This window comes from Gorilla gorilla, chromosome 19 (genome assembly GCF_029281585.2).
Source record: "Gorilla gorilla gorilla isolate KB3781 chromosome 19, NHGRI_mGorGor1-v2.1_pri, whole genome shotgun sequence".
Lineage (NCBI taxonomy): Eukaryota > Metazoa > Chordata > Mammalia > Primates > Hominidae > Gorilla > Gorilla gorilla.
In genome coordinates this window covers 35,001,908-35,024,694 of record NC_073243.2, presented here as the reverse complement: position 1 = coordinate 35,024,694, position 22,787 = coordinate 35,001,908, and the positions used below count along the sequence as shown (strand labels likewise).

Sequence of the window (22,787 nt, the reverse complement as noted above, 5' to 3'; positions counted from 1 at the left end):
CCGAAACTCAGGACTGAGATTTTTAACTATTAATACTTATACTACTTCACTGCTTATGTTAACATGTGACCTTGAGCATGTTTCTTACCCTCTCTCTGAGTGTGTTTTCTTCCCTGGAAAATGTTCTAGGTGATTTACATATATTTTTAATCTTCACAGCAACTCAGTAAAATTGCTGTTATTGCACTCACTCTACAGATGAGGAAACTGAAGCTTAGGTTAACCTGTGTAGGTTTACCAAGCTAATTATACTCTGCAGATACCCATATCTTTTATGACTCCAAAGCCCAAGCCCAAGCCCTTCATACTAGCCCACACTTTCTACAAAAACGTTTATATCATAGCATACTACCTGCATGCAGATATCCCTTTATCAGAGCAAGGGAAAAGGTGGTGGCAAAAGGGCAATACTGAGATGGGGGACTATCATGAACAAGCCAAATACGGTTGCTCTTTCAAACCACGGTATTCCTCCAATGTTCAATATTTATTAAGAATCAGGAAAAGTGAGTTTTGATGAATAAAAAGTATCTGCCCCTGTTTGTTATCCTTGTCTGGGTTGGCTCTTGTGTCCATCTTCAAGCTTCCCAAAGCACACCTCCATTCACACAAGCACATTCTGGAGCAAGTCAGAACCTCACAGGGAGAAGGAAGAGGGGCTATCCCCATTGCTGTGCCGGGCTCTGCCCTTGGAGCTCCAGCAGACAGGCGCTGTTCCATCAGCACAGCCACCGGCCCGTCCTCTCTCTTCCCCTTTCTGGGTTCAGCATTGCCTCCGTTGCTTCCTTCCCTCCATTCCTCTCATTATCCTGCCTTCACCAACTCTCTCTGTTTCTAATGCAGAGGAATTTAGATCTGCCCCAGATCTTGCTCACCACCCCTACCCTCTCATCTGTATATGGCAAAAAACATTAACCAGAAGATGAAGTCTGCAACAAAACAAAAAGCCCCCAGTTTCTAGGGTGACCTCCACTGAAAACACTTGGGAGGGAAAAGGGGGGAATTATAGGTAACAAGACTTTCCTGTCGTATATTTAAAATCAAGGTGATAGATTTATTCTGTGTATTTGAGGGAGTTGAACGATTTACATACATGTCGCCAGCTATCTGAAGAGGAAAAATGTGGATTAACTGGCACTGTAAGCCACATTTATTCTAGTGATGTCTTAGGACTTCTTATAGATAAGGATTATCAGACAGCCGCCTGCCTAGATTCCCCCTTGACCTCTATCTGGTGGTAACTGCACTTCCTTTCTTTGTACTGAAGACATTTTATATATTGGTAAAACAAGGGGGAAATGTTGCTTTTTTAAAAATGTTATCGGAATGTAAATCAACTCCCCTCCCTCCTTCCCTATAAAAGCAATGGGGGTGACAGAAGTAAGTGGGTAAGTCAAGGCTGCCTCTCTCTGAACTGAGAATGAGAAAGAATAAAATCATGGACCTGGAAGGCAACAGATGTAGCCACATGGAACTGTCTTACTCCAGAGCTTCCTAGAGCTCTGGACCCCAGCTGCTCAATGGGCTGACCCCAGCTATGGGAGAATGGGGTGCCAGGAAGTAAACAGATTTAGAGCTTGCCATTTAGGCAAGACCTGACGGTGGTTCTCATCCCCAGGGGCAACTGGAAATGGGGGTAGGCCCATGTCTGCTTGTGAAAATGACTAGGGGCCCCTGCTGATACCCGGTGGTGGGAAGGGGCCAGGGTGATAGACGCTGGTAGTGCATGCAGAGCAAAACACTATTGTCCACACTGCCCATGGTGCCCCTCTAAGGACACTGGGCCAGCATTCCTGATGTGCAAATAGAGTCCTCACGTGGAGGTCCAGCTAAGAGCTCAGTCAAAAATCTGAAAAAAGTTTTAGGAAAAGCAACTTTCTTGCCACTTACTCTGGGACAGTGAACTAATGTTAAGTGGCAGGGGAGGTGTTCTAGAACAGCGACTTTCAAATATGAGTCACATGCCATTAGGGTCATGAAATCAATTTAGTGTGTCACAATGAGCAATCTTTAAAAGTGGAATAGAATAAAAGCAAATAGAAAATATCAGCATGTACCATTAGTGAGAGAGAGGGTGTATGTGTGTTCACTAATAAAAGATGGAAAATGTATTTCTTACTGCGGGTCCCAGACTTCTGAGTTGCTAGTACCACAGGCATGAGCCACCACACCTGGCTTGTTTTTAAAATTTGTTTGTAGAGATGGGGTCTTGCTCTGTTGCCCAGGTTGATCTCAAACTCCTGGCCTCAAGCCATCCTCCCATGTTGGCCTCCCAAAGGGCTGAGATCACAGGCATGAGCCACCACACTTGGCCCGCTTCCAACTTTTCTTCCGAAGTTTCCTGGCTTCTCTTAAGGCCTCATAGAATTGAAGAAAGTTAGGGCCTTGCTTTGGATTAGGCTTTGGCTTAAAGGAATATTGTGCTGGTTTAATCTTCTATCCATTCCACTCAGACTTTCTCCATATCAGCAATAAGGCCATTTTGTCTTTTTAATCATTCATGTGTTCACTGAAGTAGCATTTTTAATTTCTCTCAAGAAATTTTTCTTTGCATTCATGACTTGGCTGTTTGGTGCAAGAGGCCTAGCATTAGGCCTGTCCTAGCTTTTGATATGCCTTCTTCACTAAGCTTAATAGTTTCTAGCTTTTGATTTAAAGTGAAAGATGTGTAACTTTCACTTGAATACTTTGAGGCTATCATATGGTTATTAATTAACCTAATTTCAATATCATTGTGTCTCAGGAAATAGGGGGCCCAAGAAGAGAAGAGAAAAAGGAAAGTTGGTGAAGCAGTCAGAACAGACACATTTATTGATTAAGTTATATGGGTGTGGTTTGTGGCACCCCAAAACAATTACAATAGTAACATCGAAGATCACTGATAGGCTGGGATGGTGGCTTACGCCTGTAATCCCAGCACTTTGGAAGGCCAAAGCGGGTGGATCAAGAGGATAGGAGATCGAGACCAGCCTGGCCAACATGGTGAAACCCCGTCACTACTAAAAATACAAAGATTAGCCAGGTGTGGAGGCGCATGCCTGTAGTTCCAGCTACTCAGGAGGCTGAGGCAGTAGAATCGCTTGAACCTGGCAGGCAGAGGTTACAGTGTGCTGAGGATGCACCACTGCACTCCAGCCTGGGTGACAAAGCGAGACTCCATTTCAAAAAAAAAAAAAGATCACTGATAACAGCGCCCCATAATAGATAGTATAATAATGAAAAAGTTCTACATATTGCAAGAATTATCAAAATGTGACACAGAGACACAAAGTAAGCACATGGTATTGGAAAAAAATGGTGACAATAGGCATGTTCAATGCAGGATTGCACAAACCTTCAATTTGAAAAGAAAAAAATGCGGTATCTGTGAAGCACAGTAAAGCAAAGCACAATACAATGAGGTATGCCTGTATTTCCAATTACATGTGTTTCAATCCTATATGTGAAGGGAGGAGATAAAGAGTATGAGAATTAAAAAGCAGTAATCTCATCAAATTTTTTACAGGATGTAATTTCACACAGTAAAAAGCTGAACAAGAAAAAAGGAGGAGAAATGGAAATACTGAATAACACCGACAACCAAGGAATAAAAAGTTTGAGTAAGGAGAGGAGAAAAACACTAGAAACATATCAGCAGCTGTTTTACCTTTTACAGGTGAGAACAATTTATCTTTCACTCTGAGTTTGGGAGTAATACTATGTTACATGTTTGTGGCTTACAGGGAGTATTTTGTCATGCTTCAGCTATAATAGCATACATGTTTTGAGCATCTACTAAGTACCAAGTGCTGTTGTTAGTGCTTTACATACATTATCTCATTTAATTCTTACCATAACCCTGGGAGCCGTGAGAGAATGAGTACTGTTGTTATTCCTGCATTACAGATGAGAAAACTGAGACACAGCCAGTAAATGATAAAGCAGGGGTTTTGAAACGCAGGCAGTCTGACTTCAGAGCCCATGCTCTTTACAGTATTATACTATGGTTACCTTCAGAAACAATATAAATCTGATAATAACAAAACTAAAACAGGTGCTGTCATCCATGAAAAAATTAAAATAACTGTATGTGAAAAACATATTTACCAGAACCAGTCTCCCCTTCTATGGGGGAAGAGCCAGAGGGTTTGGGATTTCAAAATAGTATTTCTTTTTTCTTGTATTATTTTCATGGCATTACTATGATCTAAATGAATAGTAATTTTCCGTTGCTTCCTGAGTGTTGGTGAGAACTAATAAGTTTGACTGGTTATGGTTGGACTTTGATGGATCACTTATTGTTTTGTTTAACCATTGATTCAGCCCGTCAGCCCTACTAGCACATACAGCTAGTCACAGAGGAAACTGCATGATAGCAATAGAAATTAACAAGCATCCTCTTCAGCAGGAAAAGTTTCCCCAAAGAGGTGTATCCATAGTTCTCCCTTGTAAGAGTCAGATGTCTCTCAGAGTGGGGCCACTGCTGGGATTCCTTCAAAGCCTGGAGATGCTTAGATCTTTGTTTGAGGATGTCACTGGCAGTAGATGTATAGAGAGCACGTTACACAAACCATAAATAAGAGGTGTGGCTAACCTCATGGAGAAACACGATGTTAATTTTGGTAGGTTTGAAAATTCTCTACTTGGAATAAGAGATTGGAGAACATCTTCAAACATACGAACATCTTCACACAAGTGGCCACCACATGGCGGCACAGAAGGAAAAGGTTAACAGTACTTAGAATTGTCTGTGGAACCCACTGCTTCACGCCAGCAAACCTAGAAAGAAAGGGGGCTCTCTTTAAACAGGAAAGGACTTTGGTCTGCCTAATTTAGTAGTCAACCACCAGTTTGAAATTTAATCTTAGGCACTTATCATTTTTTACACCCATGAAATTTCAAGCATATTGAAGATTCTTTAGAATTTAGTATTCTCAATTTGACAGAATTTGTCATAAGTTAAAATCTAGTCATTGTTTATTATATAGGTGGAGGCACATTTATGGGAAGAAGAAAAAGTGCAGGAGCATTTTTAGAATAATTCCACCAAACTTGATCCGCAAACAGTCCAAAATGTACAACCAAAGGGTGCAACCATTCAGTTGTATCAAGTGAACTCTCTCTTGAAATCATATATTTTTCTTCTCCTTCTCTTCTTTTGAGGCGTTAGCCCAATATCACTAAAGAAATTATAGAAAAGCAAATGGCCTGGATTCCTTCGACCCGTTGGTTACACTTTAGCAAGACTTCTTTTTTTGTAGAGACAAGATCTCACTCTCCCACCCAGGCAGGAGTGCAGTGGCGCAACCACAGCTCACTGCAGCCTTCATCTCCTGGGCTCAAGCAATCCTCCCACCTTGGCCTCCTGAGTAGCTGGGACTACAGACACCTGCCACAATGCCTGGCTAATTTTTTCATGTTTTTTGTAGAGACAGGGTTTTTCCATGTTGCCCAGGCTGATCTCAAACACCTGAGCTCAAGTGATCCACCCACCTCAGCCTCCTCCTAAGGCACTAGGATTATAGACATGAGACACCACACCTGACCTAGCAAAAATTCTTAACCAAAGCCGCAGTCAGCTAGTATAGGTTTTTAGGGGGTTTGTCTCTTCAGTGTGAACCTAAATTTAACATTTTTAGGTAACCTTAGGAGGAATGGTATGTAGGCATCTTTCTTTAGTTCTAGAGTAAGTTTCCTTTCTCCTAATTCCTATATACTTCACATTGAAAAACAGTCACTACAGAGCTATCAAGAAAAAGTACTGAGCTGCTTATTTATAAAATTTCAACCTACCATTATGAACTTAAAAGTAAACCTAAGTGGTAAAGTAAACCAGAATTTGAGGCTTCTTAAAAGCTGCCCAAACTGCTTGAGTATATTAGATGAATACCAGTTTTCAAGTATGGAAAAATTTTCTTCTCTTGTCAGAAAGAAGATGAAGATTAGGAGTATTAAATTTCTCTTTGTACATACTTCCTCTATAATCTGAATATTATTGTTCTCTTTGAACTTCTACCTGGTAGGTGTAGCTGCTGGAGAAAAGCCACATCACCATGAAGGCTGGTTCTGTATCCAATGGGTCCATCCTCATCAGAGCCCACAGGGTTCCACGTCCATTTGAAGTTCTTTGTTGTTTTTTGCTCATGGTCTTCTGGCACTTCCCTTATCAACTGTCCTGACCTTCACCCCTCTCTTCAGCGTCCCTACCTCACTCCCCCTTCTCAATCTGTGTAGAACATTGTGGCCATTTTGCTGTTTCCACATTGTAAATGTATTATTTTCTTTTTCTTTCCAGTCTGACAAGATAGTATGCATTTCCTTCTACTCATCTATCAATCCTTCTAGGCCAGTCTATGTAGCTGGGCCCTTAGTCCACTTTCTTTTTTTTTTTTTTTTTTTTTTTGATACAGAGTCTGTGTTGTCTAGGCTGGAATACAGTGGTATGATCACAGCTCACTGCAGCCTTGAAATACTGAGCTCAAGTGATCCTCCCAACCTCAGCCCCTTGAGTAGCAGGGACTGCATGCGCACACCACCACACCCGGCTAATTTATTTTTACTTTTTTCTAGAGACAGGGTCTGTCCATGTTGCCCAGGCTTGTCTCGAACTCCTGGGCTCAAGCTGTCCTTCTGCCTCTGTCTCCCAAAGCGCTGGAATTATAAGTGTGAGCCACCGTGCTCAAGCTTTGCCAGTGTCTTTGGACACCAGATTCTATTGGCTACCCGCCCTGTCTTCTGCGTCTCTACAATAAATATTAATATGTGGTTCAAAAAGGTCAACAGTGAAAAGTAGATATAATATGTTAAGTGTATCATATGGTGTGTATCATTTAAATCCTATCATAATTCTCTACTATAGCTTCCTATAGTATGATATGATAATATTAAGTAATTAATCTTTGATATTAATATTTTAAAATATTAATATATGATAGGAAGCTAAAGTAGAAAGTTATATAATATCAGTCTATAGGAAACTGTAGTAGAAATTTACACTATATACTAATAGCATAGAGGTGAGTACCTGGCACATAAAAATTATTTTATATACTATATGCTTTTAGTGACATTAAGTCATTGAAGAGCAGGGAATCAGATACTGCTTTGTGCTTTAATAATATATTAACTTATTGTTTTGTGGGATTTTTTTGTTTTCTTTTTCCTTCTTCTAGACCAACCCTTTATACTTGGCTAAGCTGATTTTCCAGATGCCACAGAACAAGTCCACTAAATTTATGGATACTGTTATTTTCACACTATATAATTATGCCTCTAATCAGCGAGAAGAATATCTACTTCTCAAGCTTTTTAAAACTGCTCTGGAGGAAGAAATAAAGTATGTATACAAATATGTATGTAAAAATACCAATGAATCAATCCTTTTGTTAGTGGTGGCTGTCTTAGATTTACTAAAATTATTTTTAAATTCTTATAAGTTATTCCCACATATTAAAATATATCAAGTTTCTTGAGAATACTTCTATATTATTAGAGCTATATTCAAGTACCATTTTCTCCCACCAGTGATACTTTCTCTAGTGTTAAATTAACTTTTGATTTTGTATGTCTGTAACAACTGAAAATCAATAGCATATTGAAAGTCAGTGAAAACATTTAACTTAATTAAAATTCTGAGTAGTAAAGCCATTAACAGGTGGGAATGCAGAGTGCAATCTCTGCCTAAATAGTCTTCCCTTCTTTCTAGAATTTAAACTACTTTTGCTAATTTATTTTCTGACTCAGTTAATGTAAAAATTGTATAGGTAGCTATAATGAGTGGGCTGAGAAACAAGCATGAGAAATGTCCTTAGCTCAGGTGGCCTCCCTAACTTGTGGAAACCTTAAGTTATACTAGTTCCTATTGGTTTTGGGAGCACGGGAGCCAGGCACCTCTGCCCTCCAGGTGTCTGTAAGCCCACGAGACATGTGAATCGTGAGAAATAGGAATGCTATGCAGTGGAAGGTGGTAAGTACTAAATAAAGGACGCGTCTAAATGAAGGACATGCACAATGTATCAGGTTAGAGGACAGGAGGAAAGATTCCAACTAGGTTGACTAGTAAAGATTTTATAGAAGAGGAACTGCTTGACCCAAAACCTTGAGGAACAGCTACAATTTTTTATAAGAAGAGATAGAAGAGGGAAATAAGGCACAATGGTGGTGGAAACAGCATGGGCATAGGTCCCAGGAGGAAAGTAGATTAGTCTAGCCAGAAAGTGACTTAATTACTAACTACCAGGAGATGAATCCTGAATGATAGGGTAGGGCCAGGTAGTGGGAGACTCTGAGTAAAGGCCCAGCTGTTAAGGCTCTATTTGCTTTTTGGGGATCTGTGAAATCTTTTTTCTTCTTCGTCTTCTTCTTCTTCTTCTTTTTTTTTTTTTTTTTTTTTTTTTTGGGAGACGAAGTCTCACTCTGTCTCCTAGGCCGGAGTGCAATGGCATGATCTCAGCTCACTGAAACCTCTGCCTCCTGAGTTCAAGCAATTCTTCTGCCTCAGCCTCCTGAGTAGCTGGGACTACAGGCACCTGCTACCATGCCTGGCTAATTTTTGTATTTTTAGTAGAGAAGAGGTTTCACCATGTTGGCCAGGCTGGTCCCGAACTCCTGACTTCAGGGAGATAGGTCCCAGAGAGATGGCGGGTGAAGCTGTGCATGCACGTGAGGTCTGAGAGGAAAACGTGGGTTTTGGTTGGGCTCTGGTAGACCAGTTATTCTTTTGTTTGGGCGTTGATTCACCCTCATTCGCCTTACAAGCACCTACAATTAGTCAAAAAATAAACAAAAAGGCCGGGCACGGTGGGTCACGCCCGTAGTCCCAGCACTTTGGGAGGCCAAGGCAGGCGGATCACGAGGTCAGGAGATCAAGACCATACTGGCTAACATGGTGAAACCCCATCTCTACTAAAAATACGAAAACAAAATTAGCCAGGCATGGTGGCGGGCGCCTGTAGTCCCAGCTACTCAGGAGGCTGAGGCGGGAGAATAGTGTGAACCCAGGAGGCAGAGCTTGCAGTGAGCTGAGATCGCGCCACTGCACTCCAGCCTGGGCGACAGAGCGAGATTCCGTCTCAAAAAATAAAATAAAATAAACAAAACTAGCATTTAAAGGTGGGAAGAGGAGCCAGCAAAGAAAATAAAAAGGAATGACTGGGTAAGATAAGAATCAGGCATTGTCAAGCTCTAAAGGGGAAGGAGGTGGAAGAGGGAGAGAAAGTGGTCAAGAGAGAAAGGGGAGGAAGAGAGGAGAGAGGCCCTAAGAATCAGCAACCATAAATCAAGAAAAGCTCTCTCAGCCATCTGACGTGGCTAGAAGCTGTATTGCAGCTTTGAGTGGGATTTGAAAAAGTGAAAACAGTTCATTCAATCAAGAAAGTTGTTTTTGAAATTTGATAACTACAGGGGCATGGTACTTGTACCGTGTCACCCAGTATTGCTAGTCCTGGTCCATTTTCAGCTCATACCTGCCTTCTAGATTGAAATTGAGGCTGTGACTTTATTTTCAGATCCTCAAATTGCTCATCTAAGAAACATACACGTTATAAACTGGGAACAGTGGCTCACTCCTGTAATCCCAGCACTTTGGGAGGCCAAGGCGGGCAGATCATTTGAGGTCAGAAGTTGGGACCAGCCTGGCCAACATGGTGAAACTCTCTCTCTCTGAAAATACAAAAATTAGCTGGGCATGGTGGCATGTGCCTGTAATCCGAGCTACTCAGGAGGCTGAGATAGGAGAATCGCTTGAACCCTGGAGGAGGAGGTTGCAGTGAGCCAAGATGGCGCTACTACTCTCCAGCCTGGGCAATAGAGTGAGACTCTGTCTCAAAAAGAAAAAAAGAAATATACGCCTTATAAATGATTGCTTGTTTTTAAAGCACACCAACTTAGATTTTCATAGAGAAAAGTATAATTCCATGAAGTCCTTGCCTTCCAGAGGGAGAATACATTGTTTAAAACTGTATCCAGGCCCAGAACCATGTCTCAGGACTGTATTTCCAGCACTTCGGGAGGCCAAGGCAGGTGGATCACCTGAGATCAGGAGTTCGAGACCAGCCTGGCCAACATGGTGAAACCCCATCTCTACTAAAAATACAAAAAGTAGCCCCGGGCATGTGGTGGTGCACACCTGTAGTCCCAACTACTCAGGAGGCTGAGGCAGGAGAATCGCTTGAACCTGGGAGGTGGAGGTTGCAGTGAACCAAGATCACACCACTGCACTCCAGCCTGGGTGACAGAGCAAGACTGTCTCGGGGAAAAAAAAAAAATCTGTATCCATAGAAGCAAACCATTTTGTTTTGTCTTGGGCTTTTTTAGATCAAAAGTGGACCAGGTACAGGACATAGTTACTGGTAACCCTACAGTCATCAAGATGGTCGTCAGCTTCAATAGAGGTGCCCGGGGACAGAACACCCTGCGCCAACTCCTGGCTCCAGTGGTGAAGGAGATCATCGACGACAAGTCGCTGATTATCAACACAAACCCTGTAGAGGTGTACAAGGCTTGGGTGAACCAACTAGAAACACAGACTGGAGAGGCCAGGTAATAGGGTCAGGAAGGTGTTGGTCTTCTGTTATGTTTTATGATATTTTTACATGTGTATTTATTGATAAACTTTGTTAGGCGAACTGTACAAAGTCAGTTATCAATCCAAAATGTTACCTCCCTTTAACATATCCATGCAAATTACATCTTGATACTAAATGGTATTTTCACATTTCAGAGCCAGGTGATCCCCAATGCCACAACTTCCATAATTCTCTCCCTTGTTTATTTTCTTTGTGTATTTCTAAACCTAGACCTACAGATGGTGTAGACTCTCTCTTCACCTGATAATACGTGCTTTTCTTTACAGTTACCAGGCAAGTAACTTTAAGGTGTAAGGTTTAACAATCCAGGTTGGATTGGCTTATTCTGGGTGGGTGGTTGTAGATTTAAGCAACCCTAGCTTCTTGTTTCCTGTAAAAGGATGTCTGTGAAATAAAGTGTACACAGAGAATTATGTAATTATGTGGGTGGTTGTTACAGTACTGTTTGTAATAATAAAAAGTCAGGAAAAGTCAAAATATTTAGCTTTGAGGGATTTGTTAAATAAATGTTTGTATAGCACATAATGGAATAAGTATTTGGAATCGTGGTATAGATATACATTTGTTGGCACAGAAAAAAATGTTCAGGGTATATATTCCAGTTGGAGTTAGGTGCAATAACCCATTTTTCTGGGAAAAGAATGCTCATTACATACACCACACAGGATCTGTATAGAATGTCTATATACACAAATTGCATTACACCCATCAATATGCGAGGCCCACAGACATACATGCACAGAGGAGGCTGGACAGTTATGCACTAAGGTATGAAAATTGGTTGTCCCAAACACCGCATATTCTCACTCATAGGTGGGAATTGAACAATGAGAACACATGGACACAGGAAGGGGAACATCACACTCTGGGGACTGTTGTGGGATTGGGGGAGGGGGGAGGGATAGCTTTAGGAGATATACCTAATGCTAAATGACGAGTTAATGGGTGCAGCACACCAGCATGGCACATGTATACATATGTAACTAACCTGCACATTGTGCACATGTACCCTAAAACTTAAAGTATAATAATAATAAAATAAAAAATAATTAATTAAAAAAAAAGAAAAGAAAATTGGTTGTCCTCTCTGGTATTGTTTTAGATTATATGTGATTTTATTTTTCTGTAATGAACATTTGCTTTTTATAATTAAAAGAAATTTAGCTGAGTCTAAATTACCTGGGTCTGCCTATTATCTTGCCAGAAGAGACCAGAGGGACGGCCTCAAGTCCTTCCTGTTCCAAGTTGCAGAAGGTACCCTCTGTGAAGGTGGAGCCTCCCCTCATTTAGTAAACATTTTGTTACTGGAGTCAGTGGCAAAGTCCAATTCACTATACAAAGCTTGACTATAGAACCAACTTGGCAGCAAAATTAATGCTTGTACCTAAGCCTCCAGTTAATTTAAAGCCTTTGTGTTTTCAGCAAGTTGCCTTATGATGTGACCACAGAACAAGCTCTAACATACCCAGAAGTGAAAAATAAACTGGAGGCTTCCATTGAGAACCTGAGAAGGGTCACCGACAAAGTCCTGAATTCTATCATTTCTTCCCTTGATCTACTGCCGTAAGTTGTACTTGCAGCAAGTTTAACATTCTTTCCTGGAAAGTTCTTGGAATACGATGTATTCCTGTAGTGAAGACAGCAGTTTTCCCTTATATTGTGTTTACTATTTTAAAAGATTGCCTACATTTACCTTTTAAATTCCTGACTGTTCTCTAAAGAAGGGGCAATACTTCAGTAGCAAACACAGCTCAGTTATTATCATCAGTGGAAGTCCTGTGATTCCATTACCATCTCATCTTATGTTTAATTTTTAGAAAAACTACTCAGCTGAAGTTGACTGGAACAATTGCTGTGTGTTTTTTCCTCACTCCGCCTTTTTTCCATTATTTTCTTTTGTCATCTGTTTTATATGTAGTTATGGATTGAGGTATATAGCCAAAGTACTGAAGAATTCGATCCATGAGAAATTCCCCGATGCAACAGAAGATGAGCTATTAAAGGTAGATTTTCAAGGGTAATCTCACCATAGCTTCTCCTGGGGGTATGAATCAAAATTGCCAACATATAACTTTGTAAGATTATTCCCCATGTATGATTATTTATAATAAGCTGCAGGTCTTCAGTTTCTAATGACTCTCAAGATAATTGATTAAGCTGAGGTTAATTTGGAGATCCTAGACATTATTGAAATTCTTTGCATTAGAGCATTTTGGGGGCAATGAGCATTTTTTCATCAAAAATAACTTTGCAAATTATGCTATTAATAATGTGTGATTATATTCATTGCCTTTATTTAACTCCTTGTTAGGATTTACATCAGAAAATGATCTGCTTTCTCTTGGGAAATGTAGGAGAATATATATCTTTAAAAAAAAAAAGAAAACTAAAACTTTCGAGTTTTCTCTCTTAAAAATGGTCATGCACTTCTGCGTCACTCCAGATTGTTGGAAACCTCCTGTACTATCGGTACATGAATCCAGCCATTGTAGCTCCAGATGGCTTTGATATCATCGACATGACAGCTGGAGGTCAGATAAATTCTGACCAAAGGAGAAACTTAGGATCAGTGGCCAAGGTTCTTCAGCACGCAGCCTCCAACAAGCTGTTTGAAGGAGAAAATGAGCATCTCTCATCTATGAACAATTATTTATCAGAGACGTATCAGGAATTCAGGTGAGAGGGGCCGTTAGTTTTGGAGAAACGTGCAAGAATGGTAGGCAAGAATAATATGTGCTCTGTGCCCAGAGCTAGAGTGGGCATGGAGGACAGGAACCCCAGGTGGTTACAAGCATTTCTTCTACCAGCCACTGGGGAAAGAGGAGAGAGGGAAGTGCAGGCAAGATTGCCTCTGTCTGGCGATCCTATTGCACCCCCACCACAGCACTCCTATTACACTGAGTCTTTTCTGTGTGTATTATTTCTGCTGCTGACAAAATGGCATACTTGTTCTTCCTTGTATGCTACAGGCTTCTAGTACCTAGAATTTAAAAATCAAAATAGCAGATTTCTGCTTCTTTCAGCTTAAGAAGAGAGGAATCATTTTTAAAAAGTTTTCCTATGAGGAAGAACTTGCCTTATCTACGTCAAATACGTTTGACCCTTGTTTAACCCAGGTTTGAACTGCTTGGGTCTATTTATATATGGATTTTTTCAACCAAAGACAGAGAGAAAATACAGTATTCATGGGATGCAGAACCCACATATACAAACAGATGACTTTTCACATACGTGGGTTCCACAAGGCCAATTTCAAACTTGAGTATGCATAAATTTTGGTGTGTCTGGGGGTCCTGGAACCAATCCCGCAAACATGCCAAGGAACGACTGTAGTAGGAAATGGAATACTTGATTTTGAAAGGTTAGGAAAACCCAGATTTTATATTTGTTGATGATTGTGTATGTGAATATGTTCTGTTCTATTCTCAAACCTTTTTTAATGACACATGTAAGAAGATTTAATTCTATTGATTTTGTGTTTCCAAATTATATCACTAATCATTAACAAGAAAGGCATGAGTCTGGTAGTCAGATTCACTCCTCCTGGAGCTCTGAGGAAACACTTTCCTCTTGTCATGTTTGTTCTCATGTCGGCCATTTAATCAACAGGCCATAGAAGTGTAACATCAGTTTGGCCTCTTTTAATCCTCACTTGGAAACTCATTTCCCATTCCTCAGTCTCCCTTGGGGTGAGTGACTTGCTAGAAAACAAAGGTAGTTCATGATTATTCATTTCTATTTAGAATTTATGGTCTTTTGTGAGAAAATTGCCCCAAATCCTCCTACTACAGAAAGTGTTGATTTTTCAAGCTAATTTTTCATTCTTCTCACTGACTAACAAAGTAATATCCAGGCTGGGCAACATAGGGAGACCTCATCTCTACAAAAAATTTTTAAAATTATCTGGGCATAGTGGCAAGCACCTGTAGTCCCAGCTACTCAGGAGGCTGAGACGGGAGGATCACTTGAGCCTGGGAGGTCAAGGCTGCAGTGAGCCGTGTTTGTGCCACTGTACTCCAGCCCAGGTGACAGGGTAAGACTCTGTCACACACACACACACACACACACACACACAAAGTAATATCCATTTCCCACATTTCTCATGGACTTTTAACTGCTGTTATTCCTATCAGTCATTTATGTTCCCACCTATTCTTTATTTAAAAAGAAACAAGACCAAAGAAGTGAGCCTCTTCTAAACTTGTCCTTTCTTCCACTCATATTTATCCTTTGTGTTTCTCAGAAATCTACAAAAAATTATAACCAAAGCAGCATAGGAAAGCCGACTGTCACATGGGAACATGCTCCCCACAACAGGGCTCTGCTGTTTAACCTCCCCCAGCCTCTGGCTGGGAAAGCAGAGGTCATTTCTGGTACATAAGACCCAGGTGCCTGTAGGAGAGATGCCGACAATGATTTCAGGCATATGAAACATTTACAACTTTATAGAATAAAATATATATTCGACCTGCACAAGAATTGTTTAGGCAAAAAATACATAGAACTATTCAACTGTGATCACAGCATGCCTCACTTTTCTTGATCTCTGTCAAAACTTGCTTTAGCTTAAAATAGACTTTTTAGGATCTGAGTCCTGGGACATGTTATGTATTTGGGTGTCTAGCCTTAACAATCTTTCCGTCAGCCAGCAGATATTTGCAGCAACGAAGAAGAGTAGACTTAATCTCATTTTTGTCAAACTGGTAACAGAAGCTCTGAAGGGTGATTAGGGTGATGTAGGCCCAGGAGCCTGTGCTGTTTAAAGCAGCAAATTTGACTAATTGCTTTTTTTTCTATTGTATTCCTCACACAGACTTGATTCTTAGATCAAGAATTATCATTTTTGACTTTTTAAGTTTCAGGGACCATTTTTAAAATAACATTTTTAAGATGACCTACGCATAGGTCACTATATCACTAAGTCACAAACAGGGCCTGAGGCCCTTGCCACTCTCTCCAGTCCTGTTTGAGGAGCTGTGTCCAATATCCAGAAACATGGATGCAGCTCCGACAGCCAGGAGCCAGCCTGGAAGAAGCTGTAACACGTCCTCTCAAGGTCTGAGATGGGAACAAAGTACATGTCATCATTCAAAATTTCCTAGCTATTTTGATGAAACTGTTTAATGCACATGTTTGAGTCTGTCTTAAGACTTTCCCCCCTTTATTAGGAAATATTTCAAAGAAGCATGTAATGTCCCTGAGCCAGAAGAGAAGTTTAATATGGACAAATACACAGACCTGGTGACAGTCAGCAAACCAGTCATTTATATTTCAATTGAAGAAATCATCAGCACACACTCAGTAAGTGGGGATGGGGAGGCATCTTAGCAATGGACCCATGATTTAGGCATCTGTTATCTTGAAAATGCTTAATCTCTACAGGACTTATTGTACACATGTGCTAATACTCATATTCTTAACCCTAAAAATCCCGCAATTATTTATTCCATGACTCTTATACATTAATAAAACTCCTTCTCCCAAACAACAAAATTCTATTTTTACATAATTATTGCCTGACTCCTATACATTAATAAAACTTCTCCCCCAAAAAGAAAGTGTACTTTTGGCATAATCCATTTACAAAGCCAGATTGTGACTGGAATGGTGACATATGCCTATAATCCCAACACTTTGGGAGACTGAGGCAGGAGGATCACTCAAGCCCACAAGTTTGAGACTAGCCCGGGCAACATAGTGAGACCCCTATCTCTACTAAAAATTTTTTAAAAACTAGCCGGGTTTGGTGGTACATGCCTGTAGTCACAGCTACTTAAGAGGCTGAGGTGGGAGATCACTTGAGCTCAGGAGTCTGAGGCTGCAGTGATCTATGATCGTGCCACTGCACTCCAGCCGGGGCAACAGAGCGAGACCCTACCTCAAAAAATAAATAAATAAATAATAAAAATAAAGCCAGATTGTAAATATGCAGTTTAAGCCCTGAGCCAGGACAGGCTATGGTGTTCTCATCCGCCAAAGCTATGCTATGTAGACCTACACCCTGTCTCTCCCCTCTTCCAGGAACCCTCTCAGCTTTTCCAGTAATTTTCTGGGGGAAATGAGAATATTCTTTTTATTCTAATGTTTTAACATAGAGCGGTAATAAACAGGCTATGCAACGAAAACAAGAAACTACCACCCAATAGTAGCCTTCTGCAAAGAATCACTTCCATTGTTCTGGAAACCCCCATTTCTTGGAAGCAGGCAGTTTTTCACATCATGTGCTGTGTTATGACATCTACATCTGGTTTGCATGCAGACATCACTGCCGTCAGCCATTAGCATGTATTAAGTATCTGTTGGGTGCAGGGCACTGTGCTCAGTGGCATGGGGAAGGAATTGGGAGGCTTTAGAGGACTTTTCAAACATTAAAATTAAAAAAAAAGCTAAGCATTGAGGGGTTTGCATTGTTTTCTTTTTAAGATCAATTGGAACTTATTTCATGAAAAAATCTTGGTTTTTAAAAGGTAACCATTTCAAGAATAGTTTCAGACCTTATGAGTTGAAGCAAGGTCCTGGGGATATGTTAGCAATGCACCCTGGACCTCCCAAATTAGAACCTGCATTGTAACAAGATCCCAGAGGATTCAGATGCACATTTGAGTTCTAGATGCTTCAGTTAAGGATGCACCCAGCTTTGGATTATACAGAGAACCAAGGGGAAAGCATAACAAATACACATTCTCAAAGGTTGTGCTCTAGCCCCCATCAAACCAGACATACTAACAAGTGGCAGGTTAGCTGCTTAAAATTTCAGTCTATTATTAAGCTCTTCTAAGAAACTAAAGCTTGAATGCAGGTTTGAAGGAAATATTGAATCTAGTATTGATTTTCTTCTTTCAGGGTTGAAACAGGGAACTTCCCTGACATTTACATCAAGCTCTCAATACGTACTGATTAAATGAATAGACTATCCTTCTTTTCTCTATATATGAACACCCTAGATTACAAGGAAAACTGTCCAGCAATCTAGCAATGCATTACTTACAGAAATAATTATCTACTGGACAGACTCATTTATATTTGAGCAATGACCCATTTGTCTGTTTTTGTGGTAGATTATCTGTCTTCAAAGAATATGCACAACTTGGGTGCACATTTGCTGAATGCAATATCCACATGCGAAAAAAATGGTGGGGAGTACTTGTTTAGAGTGAGAGATTCTTCCCCAAGGGTAGCAGAGAGAAAATGTTACTGTATTAATTTAGAAGTCTTAGAAGTCTTTAAGGAGAAATAGTCTGTTCTTTTGTTAACAAGAATTGAAAACAGAATTCAATCCTGGGAAAGAGAGCTTGTGACTGATTTGGAATTCCTTCCTGTGTTAGGTTAGAAGCAGATGTAATGTGGGGAAATTGTGTAATTTCATAGGAAGACTGTCCTGTTTACTGTCTGCCTTCTGTGTGGAGGCGTCCGTGTGCAGACACAAGCACAGCAGTAGCAGGATTTGCCAAGCCTGTGGCCATGTGCTTACCCCTTTCTCTAAGGAAGATGCAAGAACTTCCAAATAAGCTCTTTAAGAAGACATTATCAGGAAATTTTGTCAGAATAAAGGGTAGAAGGTGGCCACCTAAATAATCATTTCCAAAGAAAAACAGCCAAATCAGTTGCCCTGGCTCATCAGAGAACAAGAACATAAATTTATCCATCTTGCATATTTTGTTCTTGTCTCTTAATTTTCCCTCCAAAACATCATATGTACCGCCTTTCCAGATTTTGCCCGGTCTTTGTATCACCTCTATTATTTATTTAATGCCTTTCTTTGAATCAACTCACCTTTTTAAAAACAACACGTAATTTCTTTGCTTTAAAACAAAGTACCTCTACTATAGTGAAAAACTAGCCTGCTTTGCCATATACAGAAACTTTAGAAGAAAATAAGTGTAATGAAAACAAAATAGTTGGATACAGTCACTTCCTTACCTTGAAGTTATGTATCTGAGGTGTGTTCTCTCTTTGTTAACAACTCTCCATGTGTCAGGGAAATGTTAAGAAAAATTTAGCATCAAACAGATAGTCTCTCCTTCACTGATCTTAAAGATTAGAAGAGAACGGAAAAGGCAGTAATCAAGACAGTGCTATGCTGGCCTAAGGTTAGACATAAAGACCAATGGGATAGAATCGAGAGTCTAGAAATAAGCCATCACATTTATGGTTAATTCATTCTGACAGGGGACTAAGTTCAATGGGAAAATAGTGTCTCCAAATGGTACTGGGACAACTGGAAATTCCCATGCCAAAGAATGTAGTTGTGCCCCTTCCTTCCACTCTATACAAAAAGTGAACTCAAAATGGGTGGTGGACATAGATGTAAGAGCTAAAACTATAGATCTCTTCGAAATAAGATATAGGAGTAAATCTTTGTGACCTTGGATTAGGCAGTAGTTTCTTAGATATGACACCAAACACATAAGCAGCAAAGGAAGGAAATAAACTAGACTTCATCAAAATTGAAAACTTTTGAGCTATAAACAGTAATATCAAGAAATCGAGGCTAGACGTGGTGGCTGACGCTTGTAATCCTAGTACTTTGGGAGGCCAAAGTGGGAGGATGCTTGAGGCCAGGAGTTCGTCGACAAAATAGGAAAAAAAAATTAGCTGGGTGTAGTGGTGCATGCCTGTAGTCCTAGCTACTCGAGAGAATGAGACAGGAGGATCCCTTAAAGCCAGGAGTTCGAGGCTGCAGTGAGCCATGATCATGCCATTGTACCCTAACCTGGGTGACAGAGTCAGACCTTGTCTCATTTAAAAAAAAAAAAAAAAAAAATTTCATCCAGGTGCAGTGGCTCACACCTGTAATCCCAGCATGTTGGGAGGCTGAAGCAGGTGGATCACTTGAGGCCAGGAGTTCAAGACCAGCCTGGCCAACATGGAGAAACCCTATCTCTACTAAAAAATACAAAAATTAACCGGGTGCGGTGACACATGCCTGTAATCCCAGCTACTCGGAAGGCTGAGGCACAAGAGTCACTTGAGCCTGGGAGGTGGAGCTTGCAGTGAACCACTCCAGCCTGGGCAGCAGAGCGAGACTTTGTCTCAAAAAAAAAAAAAAAAAAAAACTTGAGAAGACAACCAACAGAATGAAAGAAAATAATTGTAAATAATGTGTTTGATTGGGGACTTGTATCCAGAATATATAAAGAAATCCTACAACTCAATGATAGAAACATAATCCAATTTAAAAATTGGACAATTACACATCAAAGGACATAATCAACTGAGTGAAAAGATAACCTATGGAATGGGAGAAAATATTTGCAAATCACATGTCTGGTAAAGGGTTAATATCTAGAATATATAAAGAATTCCTACAAATCAACAACAAAACAACCCAATTATAATATAAACAAAGGACTTTAACAGATGTTTTTCCAGAGAATACAGATGGTCAGCATCACTAATAATTAGAGAAATCAAAACTGAAACTGCAAGGAGATACCACTCACACCCAGTAGGATGATTAATATCAAAATTAAAAAAACAAACAGAAAATAAGTGTTGAGAAGGATGTGAAGAAAATGCAACCCTTGCACCCCGTTGGTGGGAATGTAAAATGGTGCAGCTGCTATGGAAACAGGATGGTCTTTCCTCAAAAATTTAAACAGAGGCTGGAGTATGGCGGCACGATCAATTTAAAAAAATTAAACATAGAATTACCTCATAATCTAACAGTTCCACTTCTGGAAGTATACCCATAAAAAATTGAAAGCAGCTCCCTCTCCTCTCTCCCCTCTCCCCTCTCCCCTCTCCCCTCTCCCCTCTGCCCTCTGCCCTCTCCCCTCTCCCCTCTCCCCTCTCCCCTCTCCCCTCTCCCCTCTCCCCTCTCCCCTCTCCCCTCTCCCCTCTTTCCACGGTCTCCCTCTGATGCCGAGCCGAAGCTGGACGGTACTGCTGCCATCTCAGCTCACTGCAACCTCCCTGCCTGATTCTCCTGCCTCAGCCTGCCGAGTGCCTGCGATTGCAGGCGCGCGCCGCCCCACCTGACTGGTTTTCGTATTTTTTTTGGTGGAGACGGGGTTTCGCTGTGTTGGCCAGGCTGGTCCCCAGCTCCTAACCGCGAGTGATCGGCCAGCCTCGGCCTCCCGAGGTGCCAGGATTGCAGACGGAGTCTCGTTCACTCGGTGCTCAATGGTGCCCAGGCTGGAGTGCAGTGGCGTGATCTCGGCCCGCTACAACCACCTCCCAGCCGCCTGCCTTGGCCTCCCAAAGTGCCGAGATTGCAGCCTCTGCCTGGCTGCCACCCCGTCTGGGAAGTGAGGAGCGTCTCCGCCTGGCCGCCCATCGTCCGGGATGTGAGGAGCCCCTCTGCCTGGCTGCCCAGTCTGGAAAGTGAGGAGCGTCTCTGCCCGGCCGCCATCCCATCTAGGAAACAAGGAGCGCCTCTTCCCGGCCGCCATCCCATCTAGGAAACAAGGAGCGCCTCTTCCCGGCCGCCATCACATCTGGGAAGTGAGGAGCGTCTCTGCCCGGCAGCCCATCGTCTGAGATGTGGGGAGCACCTCTGCCCTGCCGCCCCGTCCGGGAAGTGAGGAGCGTCTCTGCCCGGCCGCCCCGTCTGAGAAGTGAGGAGACCCTCTGCCCGGCAGCCGCCCCGCCCGAGAAGTGAGGAGCCCCTCCGCCCAGCAGCCTCCCCGTCTGGGAAGTGAGGAGCATCTCCGCCCGGCAGCCACCTCGTCCGGGAGGGAGGTGGGGGGGTCAGCCCCCCGCCCGGCCAGCCGCCCCGTCCGGGAGGGAGGTGGGGGGGGGGGTTAGCCCACCGCCCAGCCTGCCGCCCTGTCCGGGAGGGAGGTGGGGGTTCGGCCCCCCGCCTGGCCGGCCACCCGGTCCGAGAGGTGAGGGGCGCCTCTGCCCGGCCGCCCCTACTGGGAAGTGAGGAGCCCCTCTGCCCGGCCAGCCGCTCCGTCCGGGAGGGAGGTGGGGGGGCCAGCCCCCCGCCCGGCCAGCCGCCCCGTCCGGGAGGGAGGTGGGGGGGTTAGCCCCCCGCCTGGCCAGCCGCCCCCCGTCCGGGAGGGAGGTGGGGGGGTCAGCCCCCCGCCCGGTCAGCCGCCCCGTCCGGGAGGGAGGTGGGGGATTAGCCCCCCGCCTGGCCAGCTACCCCGTCCGGGAGGTGAGGGGCGCCTCTGCCCGGCCGCCCCTACTGGGAAGTGAGGAGCCCCTCTGCCCGGCCAGCCGCTCCGTCCGGGAGGGAGGTGGGGGGGTCAGCCCCCCGCCCGGCCAGCCGCCCCGTCCGGGAGGGAGGTGGGGGGGTTAGCCCCCCGCCTGGCCAGCCGCCCCGTCCGGGAGGTGAGGGGCGCCTCTGCCTGGCCGCCCCTACTGGGAAGTGAGGAGCCCCTCTGCCCGGCCAGCCGCGCCGTCCGAGAGGGAGGTGGGGGGGTCAGCCCCCCGCCCGGCCAGCCGCCCCGTCCGGGAGGTGAGGGGCGCCTCTGCCCGGCCGCCCCTACTGGGAAGTGAGGAGCCCCTCAGCCCGGCCAGCCGCCCCGTCAGGGAGGGAGGTGGGGGGGGTCAGCCCACCGCCCAGCCTGCCACCCTGTCCGGGAGGGAGGTGGGGGTTCGGCCCCCCGCCTGGCCAGCCGCCCCATCCGGGAGGTGAGGGGCGCCTCTGCCCGGCCGCCCCTACTGGGAAGTGAGGAGCCCCTCTGCCCGGCCACCACCCCGTCTTGGAGGTGTACCCAACAGCTCATTGAGAACGGGCCATGATGACAATGGCGGTTTTGTGGAATGGAAAGGGGGGAAAGGTGGGGAAAAGATTGAGAAATCGGATGGTTGCCGTGTCTGTGTAGAAAGAGGTAGACATGGGAGACTTTTCATTTGGTTCTGTACTAAGAAAAAATTCTTCTGCCTTGGGATCCTGTTGATCTGTGACCCTACCCCCAACCCTGTGCTCTCTGAAACATGTGCTGTATCCACTCAGGGTTGAATGGATTAAGGGCGGTGCAAGATGTGCTTTGTTAAACAGATGCTTGAAGGCAGCATGCTCGTTAAGAGCCATCACCACTCCCTAATCTCAAGTACCCAGGGACACAAACACTGCGGAAGGCCGCAGGGTCCTCTGCCTAGGAAAACCAGAGCACTTTGTTCACTTGCTTATCTGCTGACCTTCCCTCCACTATTGTCCTGTAACCCTGCCAAATCCCCCTCTGCGAGAAACACCCAAGAATGATCAATAAAAAATAAATAAATAAATAAATAAATAAATAAATAAATAATAAAAAATAAAAAAATAAA

General features: G+C 43.2%; 1 protein-coding gene across 5 annotated transcripts in view; it reads left to right on the top strand.

Moving 5' to 3' along the window:
- IQGAP2 (IQ motif containing GTPase activating protein 2) overlaps positions 1 to 22,787 on the top strand; it is a 307,664-nt gene that overhangs the window by 258,958 nt on the left and 25,919 nt on the right. For all 5 annotated transcript variants that reach the window (XM_019013491.4, XM_019013490.4, XM_055366992.2 and 2 more), the window contains 7 exons: positions 3,506 to 3,655; positions 7,152 to 7,315; positions 10,294 to 10,518; positions 11,988 to 12,128; positions 12,484 to 12,568; positions 13,009 to 13,241; positions 15,734 to 15,866. In XM_019013491.4, the coding sequence (XP_018869036.3) occupies positions 3,506 to 3,655; positions 7,152 to 7,315; positions 10,294 to 10,518; positions 11,988 to 12,128; positions 12,484 to 12,568; positions 13,009 to 13,241; positions 15,734 to 15,866 (1,131 nt within the window). The remainder of the gene's footprint in view (positions 1 to 3,505; positions 3,656 to 7,151; positions 7,316 to 10,293; positions 10,519 to 11,987; positions 12,129 to 12,483; positions 12,569 to 13,008; positions 13,242 to 15,733; positions 15,867 to 22,787) is intronic.